Source organism: Patella vulgata, chromosome 3 (genome assembly GCF_932274485.2).
Source record: "Patella vulgata chromosome 3, xgPatVulg1.2, whole genome shotgun sequence".
Classification (NCBI taxonomy): domain Eukaryota; kingdom Metazoa; phylum Mollusca; class Gastropoda; family Patellidae; genus Patella; species Patella vulgata.
In genome coordinates, this window is record NC_065881.2 from 77,032,769 (window position 1) to 77,046,946 (window position 14,178).

Consider the following 14,178-nt stretch of genomic DNA (forward strand, 5'->3'; position numbering starts at 1 on the left):
TGTTTTATACATTTTTTTTTATTTGAAGTAATTAACGTCCATTTCAATAATTTACTTCCTCTTTGCAACCTTGGTACCTTTTCCCTTATCATCCTTTTTGTATGTACCATCTTTCTTGGCCTTTCGAACCATAGATCGGGCATATTTCCTCTTTCTGATCTTGTTGAGAATACCAACAAATCTTTCTTGTTTACGAGCACGGACAATCTGGTCATAGACTGAGGCCTTCTTTTCTGCAGCTGTGATAGCACGAGCCTTTTCAGGTTTGAAAGATGTTTTGAGTGGCATGAGTTTACCTTGAAGCTGTGTAGCCATCTTGGTTTCTTCAGACTAGAAAATACAATGATATTTATTACTTGTGGTCATTACATTTGATATGATCAGCTTTGAGTTTAATGTATGGCCTAGGCTAATGAAGATAGGCATATGTCATGCAGTATGCTATGAAAGAAATTTTGCCCGGCTACTGTTTTTCTAATTCCTACCGTCCATGGTTCATGTTACTTGTAAGACAGAGTGAAATGGAGTTTATCGTCCACACAAACTAGGTCATTTCAGGACTAACATGGTTTAATTTCATTTTAATAATTCACTTGTGCGCAGTGGTCTTTTTAGCAGTGGGAGGAAACCAGAGGACCCAGAGGAAACCCACAAGGTTGGACAGGCGACCCTACTCCTTGTCACGTACAACCGGGGAATCGAAACCACGCCAGCTGACGCAATGACAAACCTTATATTACTTGTATGAGCACGCCAATGTGTACAAGAGAAGGAAATGGGGTTCAACGTCCACTTGACACAAACTAGGTCATTTCGGGACTAACATATGGTTTAATTTTATTTCAATAATTCGCTTGCACGTAGGGGTCTTTACCAATGGGAGGAAACCGGAGGACCAAGAGAAAACCCACGAGGTTGGACAGGCGACCCTACTCCTTGTCACGTACAACAGGCCTTATGATAAAGAGCGCACATGCTAACCATTCGGCCATTCAACTTCCCCAATGTGTACATAGGATCCTAGATGGGGAGTAGAATCTTGCTATGTACACCAAGATAAAAAAAAAAGGTTGTTTGGTTCAGGATATTTGCTCTAAGGCAAAAAAGAAAATGTATTCTATTTAATCCAGAAATTTTTTTTTATTCAACTGCCTTTCTTCTTATAATAACCACATCGGTGTTGACCGACTAGGTTAAGTGCAAAACAGTGTCCAGTATTTCTCCACTCATCACTAATTCATTTCAATAATTCACTGGCACCAAGCTCTTTAGCAGGTTGTGGGTTAGATGGGGGGGGGGGGGGGGGGGAACCACAGAAAATCTTAAGTTTGACAACTGTCCCCTATTCTTGACCGAAATACAAGATGCACAGTTAACTGATTGAAATTCTACACACAAAATAACAGCTGAATATTCAATCTTCTCGCGCAGTCAAACCTCACAAAATTGCAAAACTAGCAATATACTTACAGAAGCCTCTCCTTGTCGGACCTTCTTTTTGCTTTTAGGGAATAAGATTAGTTTAGATTTGTACTCCTTTAATCTTTGTACGTTTTCCTGAAGGGATTCCACTGACTTGTTCTTACGTCTAAAGTCGACAGCAATTCCAATACCCATAGCTTCTTTCCAACTAACATTAACAGCCTGAAACATGCAAAATATAAATAATTAATTTACCGATTGCTTCACTGGTCACTTTATGTCAAAATGACAGATGTTCAGGTAATTATGTTTAGGTGTCGAGCACACTGACAAAACTCAAGCTGAGAATTTTATTCATATTGTCTTGTCCAGGTAAGTTTCTTTTTAAATCACGGTGATTACAAACTTTCAAATTTGTGCCAAGTGTGCAACCTAAACATACATCAAGCTCTAAATATATTGCTACCTCTACACTAATTGGCAAAATGTTTTTCTGTCAAGCACTTACATTATTTTATGTGCAGTGAATATGGTTGCAATAAATTGTAAACATTTTGAACTTTTTCTCAATTTTAATAGCAAATATTGTCTGCCATACTGCTATCAATGAGGAACTGTACTTGACCCATCTTTATGTTTAAATACGTTAAGATTTATCTCCCTTTAACTTAATTTTTGTTGCACTTCATGTCTCTAAATACACGAAATTCTAACCTTAAGTTCTTCAAAGGAGAATCCCTTTCCTAGTCGTCTTTTACTGTTGTATTTGAAGGTTGGACATCTAATAATTGGTCTAAGAGGACCAGCAGCTGGGCGTGGTGCAATACGTCTGGCTTTCTTTAATCTTGTATCATGTCTTCGCTTCTTTCTAGCAGGTTGGTTAAACCATGTTTTTACATATCTCTGCCAGTCTTTATGGAAGTGCCCATTGGGCACCATGTTATTTCCTTTAGGAGCCATGGCTGGAAAACAAAAAAAAAATTAAACATACATTATGCAAGAGCTAAATCTGCCTATTGCATGTCTTTCTTTAGGCCTGAAATATTATCTAAATTATTAATTAGACATTAACTTATCCAGACCATATTCAATCAACTCTCGATGCCATCGTTAGCCTGCGATATTTAGCGGATTGGAATATATTTTAAAAAAAAAAAAATGTAAAAAATGGATAATCGAGACTGTTTTTTTTATTGTACTGACAATGATGAGTCTAGCCTAAAATTCAAAGCTAATATCTTGGTTCAGAGTGGAGCAGTTTGAAATTTTCAGCATATTCTATTTATGTTATCTATTTTTTTTAACTATTATAGCCAGAACTATAAACTCTTTATCTAATCTCCCATAATGTATCTTTAACAATAACAGAAGAAAAATCTGTGATTTACCATCTATTGTGGATGATATAACGGAACTGTGTGCAAAATCATTCGAGAACTTATATTTCAACTTATCACAATTCGATATCTTATAATAATAATAATACATGTATATCGTTCTTCATGCCAAATTGTCCTTTTTAATCTAAAATCATAGCATTTTTGATGTTTAATAATTTTGCATAAAGAATGGTATCAAATATTGGTATAAATTAAAATTATTGTGATAGTTGAAATAAAAGTGGGTTTGGGCATAGATAATACCGTATGATTGCCAACTCGTGTATAGTTCTTTGCGTGATGTTGCGTACGGGTTCGTGCGCACATTTTTTTGCGCCGGGGGGGTTGTTTACTTCCGGTCTAGCAGCCGACACAACTTACCGTAATAGATAACCATAATAATAATATTGTGATAACGGCCGTCATACAGTAACAATAATAATAATAATAATAATAATATTGTGATAGAGTAAAGTATAGACTTATTTACCTTTACTTATTAAGAAGATACGTTATATTTAGTTTTTTTTTTGGTACGCATTTTTTATAGTTTTTGTTAATAGGCAATAGTTAGGCCTATATTAGTATAGGCCTATCGCAAATCATGGTAAATAATTGTTGTGTAGTAAATTGTTCTGCTTCTAAAAAAAAATGTAGAGGATTATCATTTCATAAAATAAAAAAAAACAACAATAAATTATGGGAGAAGAAGTTAATCAGCATTATAAACAGGATTGATACCAGTTTCAATCCAGAAGCTGCTACAATCTGTTCTCGTCATTTTGAGGATAGTTGTTTCAAAGAAAATGGTAAGTTAAATTTTGTAGTTTGGTAAAAAGAAAAAATGATTTAAAAAAAACCCGCAGACTTGGCACACTGGGTGACATGTCATGTAAAAAAAACCAAAAAAATATAGAGATCTAGATTTTCAAATTTAATGTAATAATTTGACAATATTAAAAATTTTGAACTCCCTTCTTATCACAATCATACTTTCTTTAGTACCGGTAATAATATTATATAGTGTAATTTAATATGATTGATATTTTACAGAATCAACTGGAAAAAGAGATCTGTTGGAAAATAGTTTACCTACAAAACATATACCACAAAAGTCTTTCGAAAAGAAAATTGCTCAAAGAAGATCACCTGTTCGTATTTTTCTGTCTCTTTTTTTTAACATGATTGTATTTATACATATACACAAAACAATGTATTGAATATTGGTTGATTGCATTATAGACTAGATATACATCTTACTTCATACAAAGGCCTTCATATTTATTAAACATAATTCTTGTATTGGGCGACGCTTCAGAAAGTGGTCCTGATATGCTAAAAATTAGATATATTAAAATAACACAAAAAACTTATTTTTCCAAAAGAATATATTCATTACCATTTTAAAATACCAAAATGTCATTGATAATACGCAAATTTCATAAAAAAAAAAAAATTCATGACACAACTGGATTACAATACCCGAAATACCTGTTTTTACCATACTTTATAGAACATGTCCGGAATACTAATTATCTTTTCCAAACAAACTCAAATGTAATCTCTAACAGACTTGGAGTTATATCTAAAATTTATTAGGTAAAAAATACATAAAAGGAAATTATATTTTTATTTTTTTTGTAGATAATTGGAAATTTCAGGTCAAACATGTAACAATTTGGTAGAACTTTCCTTTCTGATGGATCTTATCATTACCAAAAATCTATATAAGTCTGGACAATAAAATTGAAAATACGAGTGTTTGATTTGTGTTACACATGTAACGTTACGTGTGTGACAAAATTTTAAAAACACAAGTTAATATCACTGTTGTATGAAAGTAAAACAAAATATGATTTCAAGTTATTCAACATATAAATTACAATTCATTAACCATGTAAAGTTTTTATTTTAAAATATAATTCCAAGGTACCGGTATTTAACATGTTAATTACAATTCATAACTACTGGTACAAGAAGTCATAGGATGCGTAATACGTTATACTTAATAACTATGACATCATAAGCCAGAGTGATATTATTGATATTTAACAGTGGGATATTATTGATATTTCACTTGACAAGCATATTCTTTCAACAATGTTAACACATTTAAATTAACCAATAGGTTATGTTTGCAATGTCGAAAACTGTGGATGATATTGAGTTAAAGACTTGGGTCCTTTAATTGTAGCTTAAAAGGATAAATTTGACAACTGAACCTGAAGAATTTAACGAATCAACTCAGACAGTTATCACAAAAGAGACTGTTCTGAATACACTTCGTACCATACCAGGTTGGTTTGTTACACAACATGAAAATGGGGTAGATGTTGTTAAATACAGACATACAGATATGAAGGTATATTTCCCTTTTTTTCTTTGCTGTAAAAGCTTTATGTTTGAACCTGTTGTAAATCAAAATTATCAATGTACATCTAAAGTAGATCTAACAAAATAGTTGGAAGATGTACAGCAGTAATATATTTAACTTAATTTTTATTTAGATATCACATTGTGTGAAAATAGATAATGGAATGGAGTACCAGCTATTTATAGAAGGTATGAACCTTAAAACTATTCATATTAATGAACCATCTATTATCACAAAATCGGAAGATCTAAAAAGAATTATTGAGAAGATTACCATGATAAAACCATGCATGGGTGTCTTTGAAAAAGATCTAATAGATGTATCCGATTTTACTAACCTCAATTACAACAAGGAGGTCGTGATCAACCAACAGATAAATTCTATGCAGACTATGGTCCATAGCGTTAAATGTCTTGTTATTGGGCCAGTCTGCATAGAATGTAAAAAAACAAAGAATATTCTAAAACAAAAAAAAAACAGATTAGACATTGCTAGAAAAAGAACAATAAATTTTAACAAAAAGACACCTTTAGTAAAAACGTCAAAAGAAAAACTATCAAAAGCCTTAAAAGATATTCGAGTAAAAAATAGTAGATTGGAAAAAGAATTAAGGACCATCCAAAAGAGATTAAGAAATGAAAGCGAAGAAGTTTCTGAACAATTACATGACAGCTTATTAAATATTATGAATAAAGAAACAATTTCAAACCCTTTTCTGGACTTGTTTTGGAAGGAACAAAAAAAAAATTTTAACAGAAAGTCTTCTGGGAAAAGATGGCACCCAATGATAATAAGATTAGCTATTCTGTTACACACTCAATCCCCCCAAGCTTACAGGTCATTAAAACAAACTGGACTTTTGCATCTACCCGGAGAATCGACACTGCGGGATTACAGTAATGCTATAAGTCCAACTCATGGTTTCAATCCAAATGTAAGTAGATCTTAATTTGTTATTTATTTGAAAAAATCCACTTTGTGTCTTACCAATTACCAAAGCATTCATTACAATTAAATATATGGTGTATCAAGGATGTGGCCACATAATTTTGATGAAACTTAAATTTATGATTATATAACAAAGATCTTGGTTCCTTTGATAATGGTGCATATATCCGAACGTAACTCCCTGGATTATGACCCTGTTACACATCAATGAAGGTTGAGTTCGAAGTTAGTAAAAATCTGACCCAAATCTTTAGAAATACATCATTTTACATACAACATTTTGACGCGATGTTTTTAATCTCTTTGCGAATATTGGCTCTACTGGACAATTTCGCAAAACCCAGATACAACCATTTGACTCCCCACAGACGATATGTTACATACTGCTTTCATAAAAATTCAATTAATTTTTTTAGGTGATTAATGATCTGAAAGACATGGTTAAAGACCTGAAAGATAATGAAAGATGGGTAGTTTTGATTCATGATGAAATGACTATCAAGTCTGATTTAGTATGTATGTTTTATATAGTACATTGACAATAGTTATTAATTTCACATTTTCAATATTAATGTGACAATTTTCTACATAATTGTCTATGCAGGTATATAACCCAAGATCAGGAGAATTATGTGGCTTCATACCTGATGGAAGTAAGGTAGCTAGTCATGTTCTAGTTTTCATGGTTGTAGGATTAACAGCTCCTCTTGAATGGCCAATAAGATTCAGCCTTGGTTATTTTGGTACATGTTCAGCAAGAGCTGAAGACATATACCCTTTGTTTTGGGAAGCAGTTTGTCATTTAGAAATTACCTGTAAACTAAAGGTTTATAAAAAAGATACATTTATTAATTTGAGCAATTAATAGTTTGTTAAAGTAACTGTGTGTGATTCACATTTTTCAGAAAATATTAAGTTTCTCATGACTTAATCCTTGCTTATTATATATACAATGTAATCAGATTATTTTACATTTAATCAAGAAAAAAGAAAAGTAAAGTGTATCATTTACATAGGTAATCCGGGAGCAACATAGATCAATAGAATTTCAGTTCATTGTCAAACTTTTTACAGTGTTTCGATTAGACCTAATCCCACTAAACACTGCCAAACTCACCGAACGGAATTGCACTTTTTTTGATTGATATTCCTATTAGAATACTAAAATAAAACTAAATAAATTTGACAATATTGTTGTTTGCAAGAGATTCCTATTTTGATCAAATCACTACAGAAACTTTAAATTTCAATACTTTTAAAATTACTAGTTCTGTATTTGTTTTTTTAAATCTTTGTTTATTTTTCTTTTGTAAATGTGCTGTGAGATGTTATTATGTATCATGGTTATACTTTTATTATTCAAAGTTGATGGTTTTGACTTTGACCATTTATTTAATTTGTTGTTTTTATAATTTTACAACTTACGAAATATGTTTTTTGTATATTTAACATAAATATAACAACCAAACTGTTAAGTAAGCTAAATAATATGTTTTCGTCTTGTAAACAGCATTTATTGTATTGACAATTCATTTTGCATATTCATAAAAATAGCAACAAAACAAGTAGAGTTCAATAATATGTTTTCATTTTATAAAAAGCATTTATGGCATTGACAATTTATTTAATTTTTTGTTTTTATCATTTTAATACTTATTAAAAATGTTTGGTTTTTTTTATTAAAGATTAATATAACAACAATACTTTTAAGTAAAGCTAAATAACATGTTTTAATTTTATAAAAAGCATTTATGGTATTGACAATTTATTTAATTTGTTGTTTTTATCATTTTAATACTTATGAAAAATGTTTGTTTTTTTATTAAAGATTAATATAACAACAATACTTTTAAGTAAAGCTAAATAACATGTTTTAATTTTATAAAAAGCATTTATGGTATTGACAATTTTTAAAATTTGTTGTTTTTATCATTTTAATACTGATGATGTTTTGAAAATAAATTATTGTGCTTCAGTTTGATTAAATACATTTCATTTTTAACCTGCAAAAATATTATTACAGGTATTGGCTTCCACCTCTGATAAAGCATCGCCTAATCAAAGGCTTATCGATATGCATAGAGAAGATAAGGAAGCTATTTACTCTACAAATAATATTTTTGCTCGGGAAAGACAAATTTATTTTGTATCAGATGTACCCCATTTGTTGAAAACGCTAAGAAATAATCTTGCCAACTCAGGATCTGGACTGAAGACACGTTACCTTTGGGTTTGTACTTTTTGAATTATTATATTTGCTATTGAAATGTATAATCTTAAATAATTTGTAAAATAGAAACATTTTTTATAATTATGGCAAACATCTTTTTTTAGAATGATGGCAAACATCTTTTATGGTCCCATGTCAGACAAGTATTTATTGAAGACAGCAAATCAGAATTACGAAGAACAAAACTGACCCCTGCTCATGTAGATCTAAATTCGTATTCTGTAATGAAAGTTAATCTTGCTGCTCAGGTAAGAATATTTTATAACTTTTGTGATTAAAAGTATTGTGCAAGCAGAAATAAATTTCTATTGTGAACTTTTAGAAAGATTGCGATACAGAAGTGTTTTTTTCACTACTGAATGGAATAATACTTTAGTAAAATATATAGTAGATCGCTACCAAGTACTGGTATTTTTTATGACTTATTTATCAGGTAATGAGCAAAACGGTCAGTAGTGTTATGAAGGCATACATGACAGAAGATACCTGGGAGACAGCTAACTTTATAGAAATTGTTGACAGACTTTTTGATTGCCTTAATGTAAGATCAAAGTCAGAAGGTAACAGGGTTAAAAAAACTGATTTAATGCCATATACAGATGTTGAAGATAAAAGATTTGAGGCAAGTATTTTTTTTTTTTTTTTTTTTTTTTGTAGTGGGGGGAGGGGGAGATCGCCTGCTGGTCTAGAGTGTTGCACATCTTGTCTGCATGTATCATCATAAGTACCGTACCGTCCTGTGTATGTGTGATGTTCATAACTGATAACCATCTTTGGCAGCATAATCCTTATTTATTTCTGTTTGTTTGTTTTTTTACAGTTTCTGTTAAATGATGCATTGGGCTATTTCAAAAACTGGAAATTTTCTGTTGAAAATAGAGAAGGCTTCGGCACATCGGAAAAATCGAAAATGTTTATTTCAGCGCAGACATATAAAGGCCTTTTTGTAACAAGTAAGCATAAAATATTGTTATCATATGCATATGCATGGCCATCTTAGTAAATTCTATAGTAGAAGCTACACATTAACTGTTATGTACAGATATAATACCAACAATTTTATTTTAGTAAATTCTGTAGTAGAAGCCACCAAGTATCTCTTGTCTTGTGGTGTCAAAGAGGTGTATACCAATTCCTTTTGTCAAGACCCTTTGGAGTCGCATTTTGGAAATCACAGAGGTTTGGCAAGGAGAAACGACAACCCGACTTTATATGCATTTGGGTAAACATAATATATTTATTTTTACTGCCAATTTCGAAAATTATTAAAAATTGTCTGTCTTTGTTCAATTAAATTCAAAATAAAAGTAGGACATTAAACCCCATTAAGTTTGTTCATTGATTACATTTACATTGTTAGGATATTGTTATTTAGTCCATTCTTTATAATTTGATAGATACCAGGAAAACAAGATTAGACTTCAAAGAAACCTGTCTATTCTCTTTCAATCTAATAAGGGAAATATTGAGAAAGAAAGTGGTTCCATTAAAATAAATGCACAACCTCTGAAAAAGAGGAAACTGTGGTGAGATGTTTGACTTTTTATGCAAATAAATTAGGATTATCTACACATGGTAAAATTGCAATATTACACTTCTATATATTTATGAAATATGTAAACGATATAATCAGTGAATACTGTCATTTTACTCAATTGAAATACTAAACATTTTGTTAGATTGGATATATCTGTTACATTTTTTTTTTCAGATATTTGCACAGAGATGATTTAAATCGAAAATGTCGACAATTACTAAAAAATTTTATTACATAAAAATACACACCACAAGCACTATATTGAAATGCTTGGTTATATGATAATGTTCAGACAATTTCATAATAAATAAATAAAGATTGCTGTTAAAAAAATTATGTCATATAATAAATAAATAAGGTACTTCTCATAGAATACATGTATAAATATGCTAAATTGTTGGATGATGACATGAGTAGAATTTATAGTTTTTTTAATGTTTTTCTAAGACCTTTAGACTTTTTCAGTTTCAATTTTTCAATAATAACTTTACATCTATGATGTATTCTTATATTGAAAAATAATTTTACTATATCTATTAAAATTAGATGTTGGATTTTATCATCAATAATTGGTTTATCAAAACAGTTTAAAAAATCTTGTTTACATTCAAATGTGCATTTTTTAATGAATTCATCTTTATCTACTTTGGTCGATAAAGGTGTAAATATCCCTACAAAATTCTTTTCCAATCTAATTAATAATTTAAGAAAATGGCCATTTATATATTTTAACCCCCCTCTGTCCTTTAATTTAGTTAATTTGATAAATGCAGCTTGCCCCCCATCCACATTGCATGCAAGCATATGAACACATTCTTTTTTTTCAGCTTGCACATATCTAGAAACAAGTTTATTAATAATCCACCCCCCAATATACGCAATTATTTCATAGTCTTTTTGATCAAGGTTTGGTTGGGAAATCAAATTAGCTTCAGCGGATATAATAATTCTATTTAAGAAAAAAGAAAAAACTTTTAGAGTAAAAAAAGGAAGTATTAGTTTAGGTATGAACGAAATAGTTTTATGTTCTAAAATAGATAGGCCTAAATGATATTTCCTCCAGGAATCTTGTTTATTAATTGATTGGTAGGAGTTCAAAAAGGCAACTTCATCCTTGATATCTGCAACTGAAAAATACAAAGATAATATTATAATAAATATAGCATTTACTTGACAAGTGCAAACTTTCTGCTTGGAACTCTCCGGATTTGTGTTCCTGGTGTTATAAGCATTCCAAAAATGTATAGTTTGTTTATTGGGGAATTTTGTAGCGGAACTTCACGCTAGAATTTTTTTGGCTGCAGGCCTATTTTCAACAGTATGGAGACATACTTTTGGTTTTCAAATACATGTAAGTATTTTTATACTCCCACATTTCCATGTGGATTGTGGACATTTGAAAATAAAATGTTTAACTTGGTTACCTCTAGATTTCAGATGTAATATTGTTTTCTCGTCCATCATATTAAATTTTAAAATTTCATTCAAAGCATTAATAATGTCAGTATTGTTGATTACTTGTGTATCCTGTAATATAATTGGGCAATACAAAAAATATATATCCTGTGCCAATAATCTGGGTTTATTTTATTTTTGTGTTTTTATTTTGTGAAAGGATTACTACTGGACTAAATGACTTTTCATGGCCATCAAATTTTAAGGCACTACATGTAGATTTATCTCATCATATTGCTTATATAAATAGGACTATTTGATTACCCAGTATCATCAATGGCATTACATTTATGAGGTTTTCATAATTGACAAATTAACCAGTGGATCCATTAAAATATTTTCATAGAGTTACTTCCTGTAACTTGGGTAAAATATTTATGTGGTGTAGTCAACAAGGTCTTTTTAAGTGGGGAAGGATTATCGAAGAACCAGAATATTTTTTTTATATGCCCCAAATAAAATTTAACAGTTAAAGATGCATTATGTAAGAGGTAAATTTGGCCTCAAATGTTGTATAAATAAATCATTAATTAGACATGTATTCACATGCAAAGCCTATAATCAACTCTCTATATCATCAGATGGTTGTTATTTGAAACTGATTTAAACATGATTTCCATTTAATAATTTAATTAAGAAAATGGATAATCATAACAAGGGTAGAAATGACAATCAAAACCACACTATTCTTCAAACAGCCATAACTTCATTCAGAATGTAGTAACTTGATTGAAATTTTTAACATACCAGTATTCCCTTTTCATTATTTATTTTTTAACTATTATTATACTGAAAACAGTCATCTCTTTATCTAAATCGTAAATAATGCATCTTTAATTAACAATAATTTTACGATATTAATAATAATTGTGTTTTTAAATAAAGAGATCAATGTTAATGTTACGTAGTTAAATGAATAATTAGACTATTTTAAAAAGGCACCTTATTAATATTATTAACTTCCACCAATGCTGACTCTTCCTCAAATTCTTCCTACAATTTACAATTCATTAAATGATGAGATTAAATTATTTACATCAAAAACTTCAATAGCCTTATTTTATAATATATTGTTAAGATTAAATTATTTAATTAAAACAAAAATGTAGTTTATATTTCTAATGGTTTGGCTAATTTACTTACATTGAACAGAAACTCCATATCTTTAAACACAAGGTCAATATCAGCATCATCCTCATCATTGATTTTACTTATACTTATATCATTATTACTACCACCAGTATCTTCTTCCTTCCAGAGTGAAGAATTCTGCAAGTTGGACATACAATTGATAAAGATAAAAAAAAATATTATTTTAAAAATTAATGAATTGAAAACTCTGTGTTGACGGTACTAAAAGTAGGTCACGACTGTCAAAATTTCTCTACTACGAGGTCTAATAATACAGTAGTAGTAGTACTAGACTAGTCTCGAGATACAAGAGCAAATACCAAAAAAAAAGAAAAGATATTTTATTCTTACCTCGAACATCGCTTCTATTTCTTGGTTCCATAAACCAGATGATGCCATACCGATTTAAAAATTAGAAGAAAGCGCTAAATAAAATATCGCTATAATGGGCCTATTGTAAACAAACAGCGAGAGCAGACGACCGGAAGTAATGAACCCCCTTTCTCGGCGTTTCACGCGTTTCGCAACATAACGTCGAGAATTCGCGAGTTGGCAATCATACGGTATTATCTATGGTTTGGGTAAATCGTGCTACCCCTCTACTCTGCTCTAGAACTAGAAGGCTACTAGAACTTATAAAATTCAGTAAGGTAGTCCTACATTTTTTAACAGCTAGCTATTCCCCACTATTATACTTTTGTTCTTTAACTATAAATATGAAATAACTGAAAATCACCACCCTGTCAACTCAATAGTAACATCCAACGTGTGCTGCCTTTTTTGTCAGTTGATCATTGAGATTGATACCAATGCCTGAATGCGCAGATGTTGGGGGGGGGGGGGGTACTTTCTCTTTCTTGCAACAGTCAAAGAGTTTTAATTTCAACAATTCGATTCTCATCTCACAATGAATGGAGTTATCAATAATTAAAGAAATAAATATCGGACAACGTATTCAAACACAACAAACGGAATAAACATTTACATGCGGCAATGGAGAACTTGATTCATGAGATATCAACAAATGTTACAGGCAGTCGTTTTGCCTCTTAATGGACACAATTTGCATTACTGAGGGACTCGAAACATGTTTTATTATCATAAAGGATTATTATTTTATTCAGAAAAATAAGTTTTAAAGGTAAGGATGGTTTTTATTTTCAAGATTTAACTGGATTTAAGGCCAAATATTTCTCACACACCTGACCGTTTATGCTGTCAACCGGAAAAAGGAAGTAGAATAGGGGGCGCTACATTTACTATGCTTCCTGTCGTCGGCATGGCCATGCAGACGAATTTCTGAAACTTTCAGGAACTTTGTATTCTGAATAAAAAGAATAAACAATTTTACGTTATGTAATTTTGAAATAATATATTTAGGCTTCATACGGACCACAATATTTTACAATTTGTAGAAGCCAAATGGCACCTACCCACACAAAGTCAAGCCAGATTTGAAGTGATACTGATAGGCTACTCTAGATCTGATGATATTGATATTAAGTGTCGTGACAGATAATGATGAAAGTCCTGGCGAGTGTCTAGTGAGTGCCTTTACTTTATATTTATAAGGTCCATGGTGAGAGTTAAAGTAAAAACAAGTATTACGATTTTATTTAAAAAAGCTAAATCTCTGACTCAATATTTTCCATAATATTCGAAATTGAAACACAAAATAGAATTCAACATAAAATAATTTAAA

At 30.6% G+C, this 14,178-nt stretch overlaps 3 protein-coding genes across 6 annotated transcripts in view; 2 read left to right on the plus strand and 1 right to left on the minus strand.

Annotated features, from left to right (window-relative positions):
* LOC126816611 (60S ribosomal protein L13) lies at positions 1-13,795 on the minus strand. Its single transcript, XM_050543296.1, has 4 exons — positions 13,679-13,795; positions 2,137-2,384; positions 1,471-1,644; positions 1-330 (listed from the first exon to the last, which is right to left on the minus strand). The coding sequence occupies exons 2-4, from the start codon at positions 2,380-2,382 to the stop codon at positions 52-54; spliced, it is 699 nt and encodes a 232-aa protein (XP_050399253.1). The 5' UTR covers positions 2,383-2,384; positions 13,679-13,795; the 3' UTR covers positions 1-51.
* On the plus strand, positions 3,427-10,331 carry LOC126816608 (uncharacterized). Of its 4 annotated transcripts, XM_050543293.2 has the most exons (13): positions 3,427-3,610; positions 3,855-3,952; positions 4,996-5,163; positions 5,309-5,363; positions 5,932-6,109; positions 6,540-6,635; positions 8,147-8,353; positions 8,458-8,601; positions 8,787-8,975; positions 9,174-9,306; positions 9,422-9,575; positions 9,751-9,879; positions 10,065-10,331. In XM_050543293.2, coding segments are annotated over exons 5-13 (1,203 nt in total). In that variant the 5' UTR covers positions 3,427-3,610; positions 3,855-3,952; positions 4,996-5,163; positions 5,309-5,363; positions 5,932-5,959; the 3' UTR covers positions 10,066-10,331. The 4 variants fall into 4 exon arrangements, with proteins under 4 accessions (XP_050399250.1, XP_050399247.2, XP_050399251.1 ...); XM_050543290.2 differs by having other exon boundaries at positions 5,309-6,109; XM_050543294.2 differs by having other exon boundaries at positions 5,309-6,635.
* Positions 13,743-14,178, plus strand: part of LOC126816610 (mannosylglucosyl-3-phosphoglycerate phosphatase) — an 18,134-nt gene continuing 17,698 nt past the window's right edge. The window contains exon 1 of the mRNA XM_050543295.2: positions 13,743-14,020. The gene's annotated coding sequence lies outside the window, so the exon portion shown is untranslated. The remainder of the gene's footprint in view (positions 14,021-14,178) is intronic.

Bases quoted from the DNA above. Each gene is read 5' to 3' on its own strand.
- LOC126816611 (XM_050543296.1), bottom strand. From the start codon at position 2,382: ATGGCTCCTAAAGGAAATAACATGGTGCCCAATGGGCACTTCCATAAA. The intron at 1,645-2,136 runs GTTAGAATTTCG...TGCATGTTTCAG, and splicing joins TCTCCTTTGAAGAACTTAAG to GCTGTTAATGTTAGTTGGAA. The intron at 331-1,470 runs GTAAGTATATTG...TGTATTTTCTAG, and splicing joins TCCGACAAGGAGAGGCTTCT to TCTGAAGAAACCAAGATGGC.
- LOC126816608 (XM_050543290.2), top strand. The intron at 8,602-8,786 runs GTAAGAATATTT...CTTATTTATCAG, and splicing joins AAGTTAATCTTGCTGCTCAG to GTAATGAGCAAAACGGTCAG. The intron at 8,976-9,173 runs GCAAGTATTTTT...GTTTTTTTACAG, and splicing joins TTGAAGATAAAAGATTTGAG to TTTCTGTTAAATGATGCATT.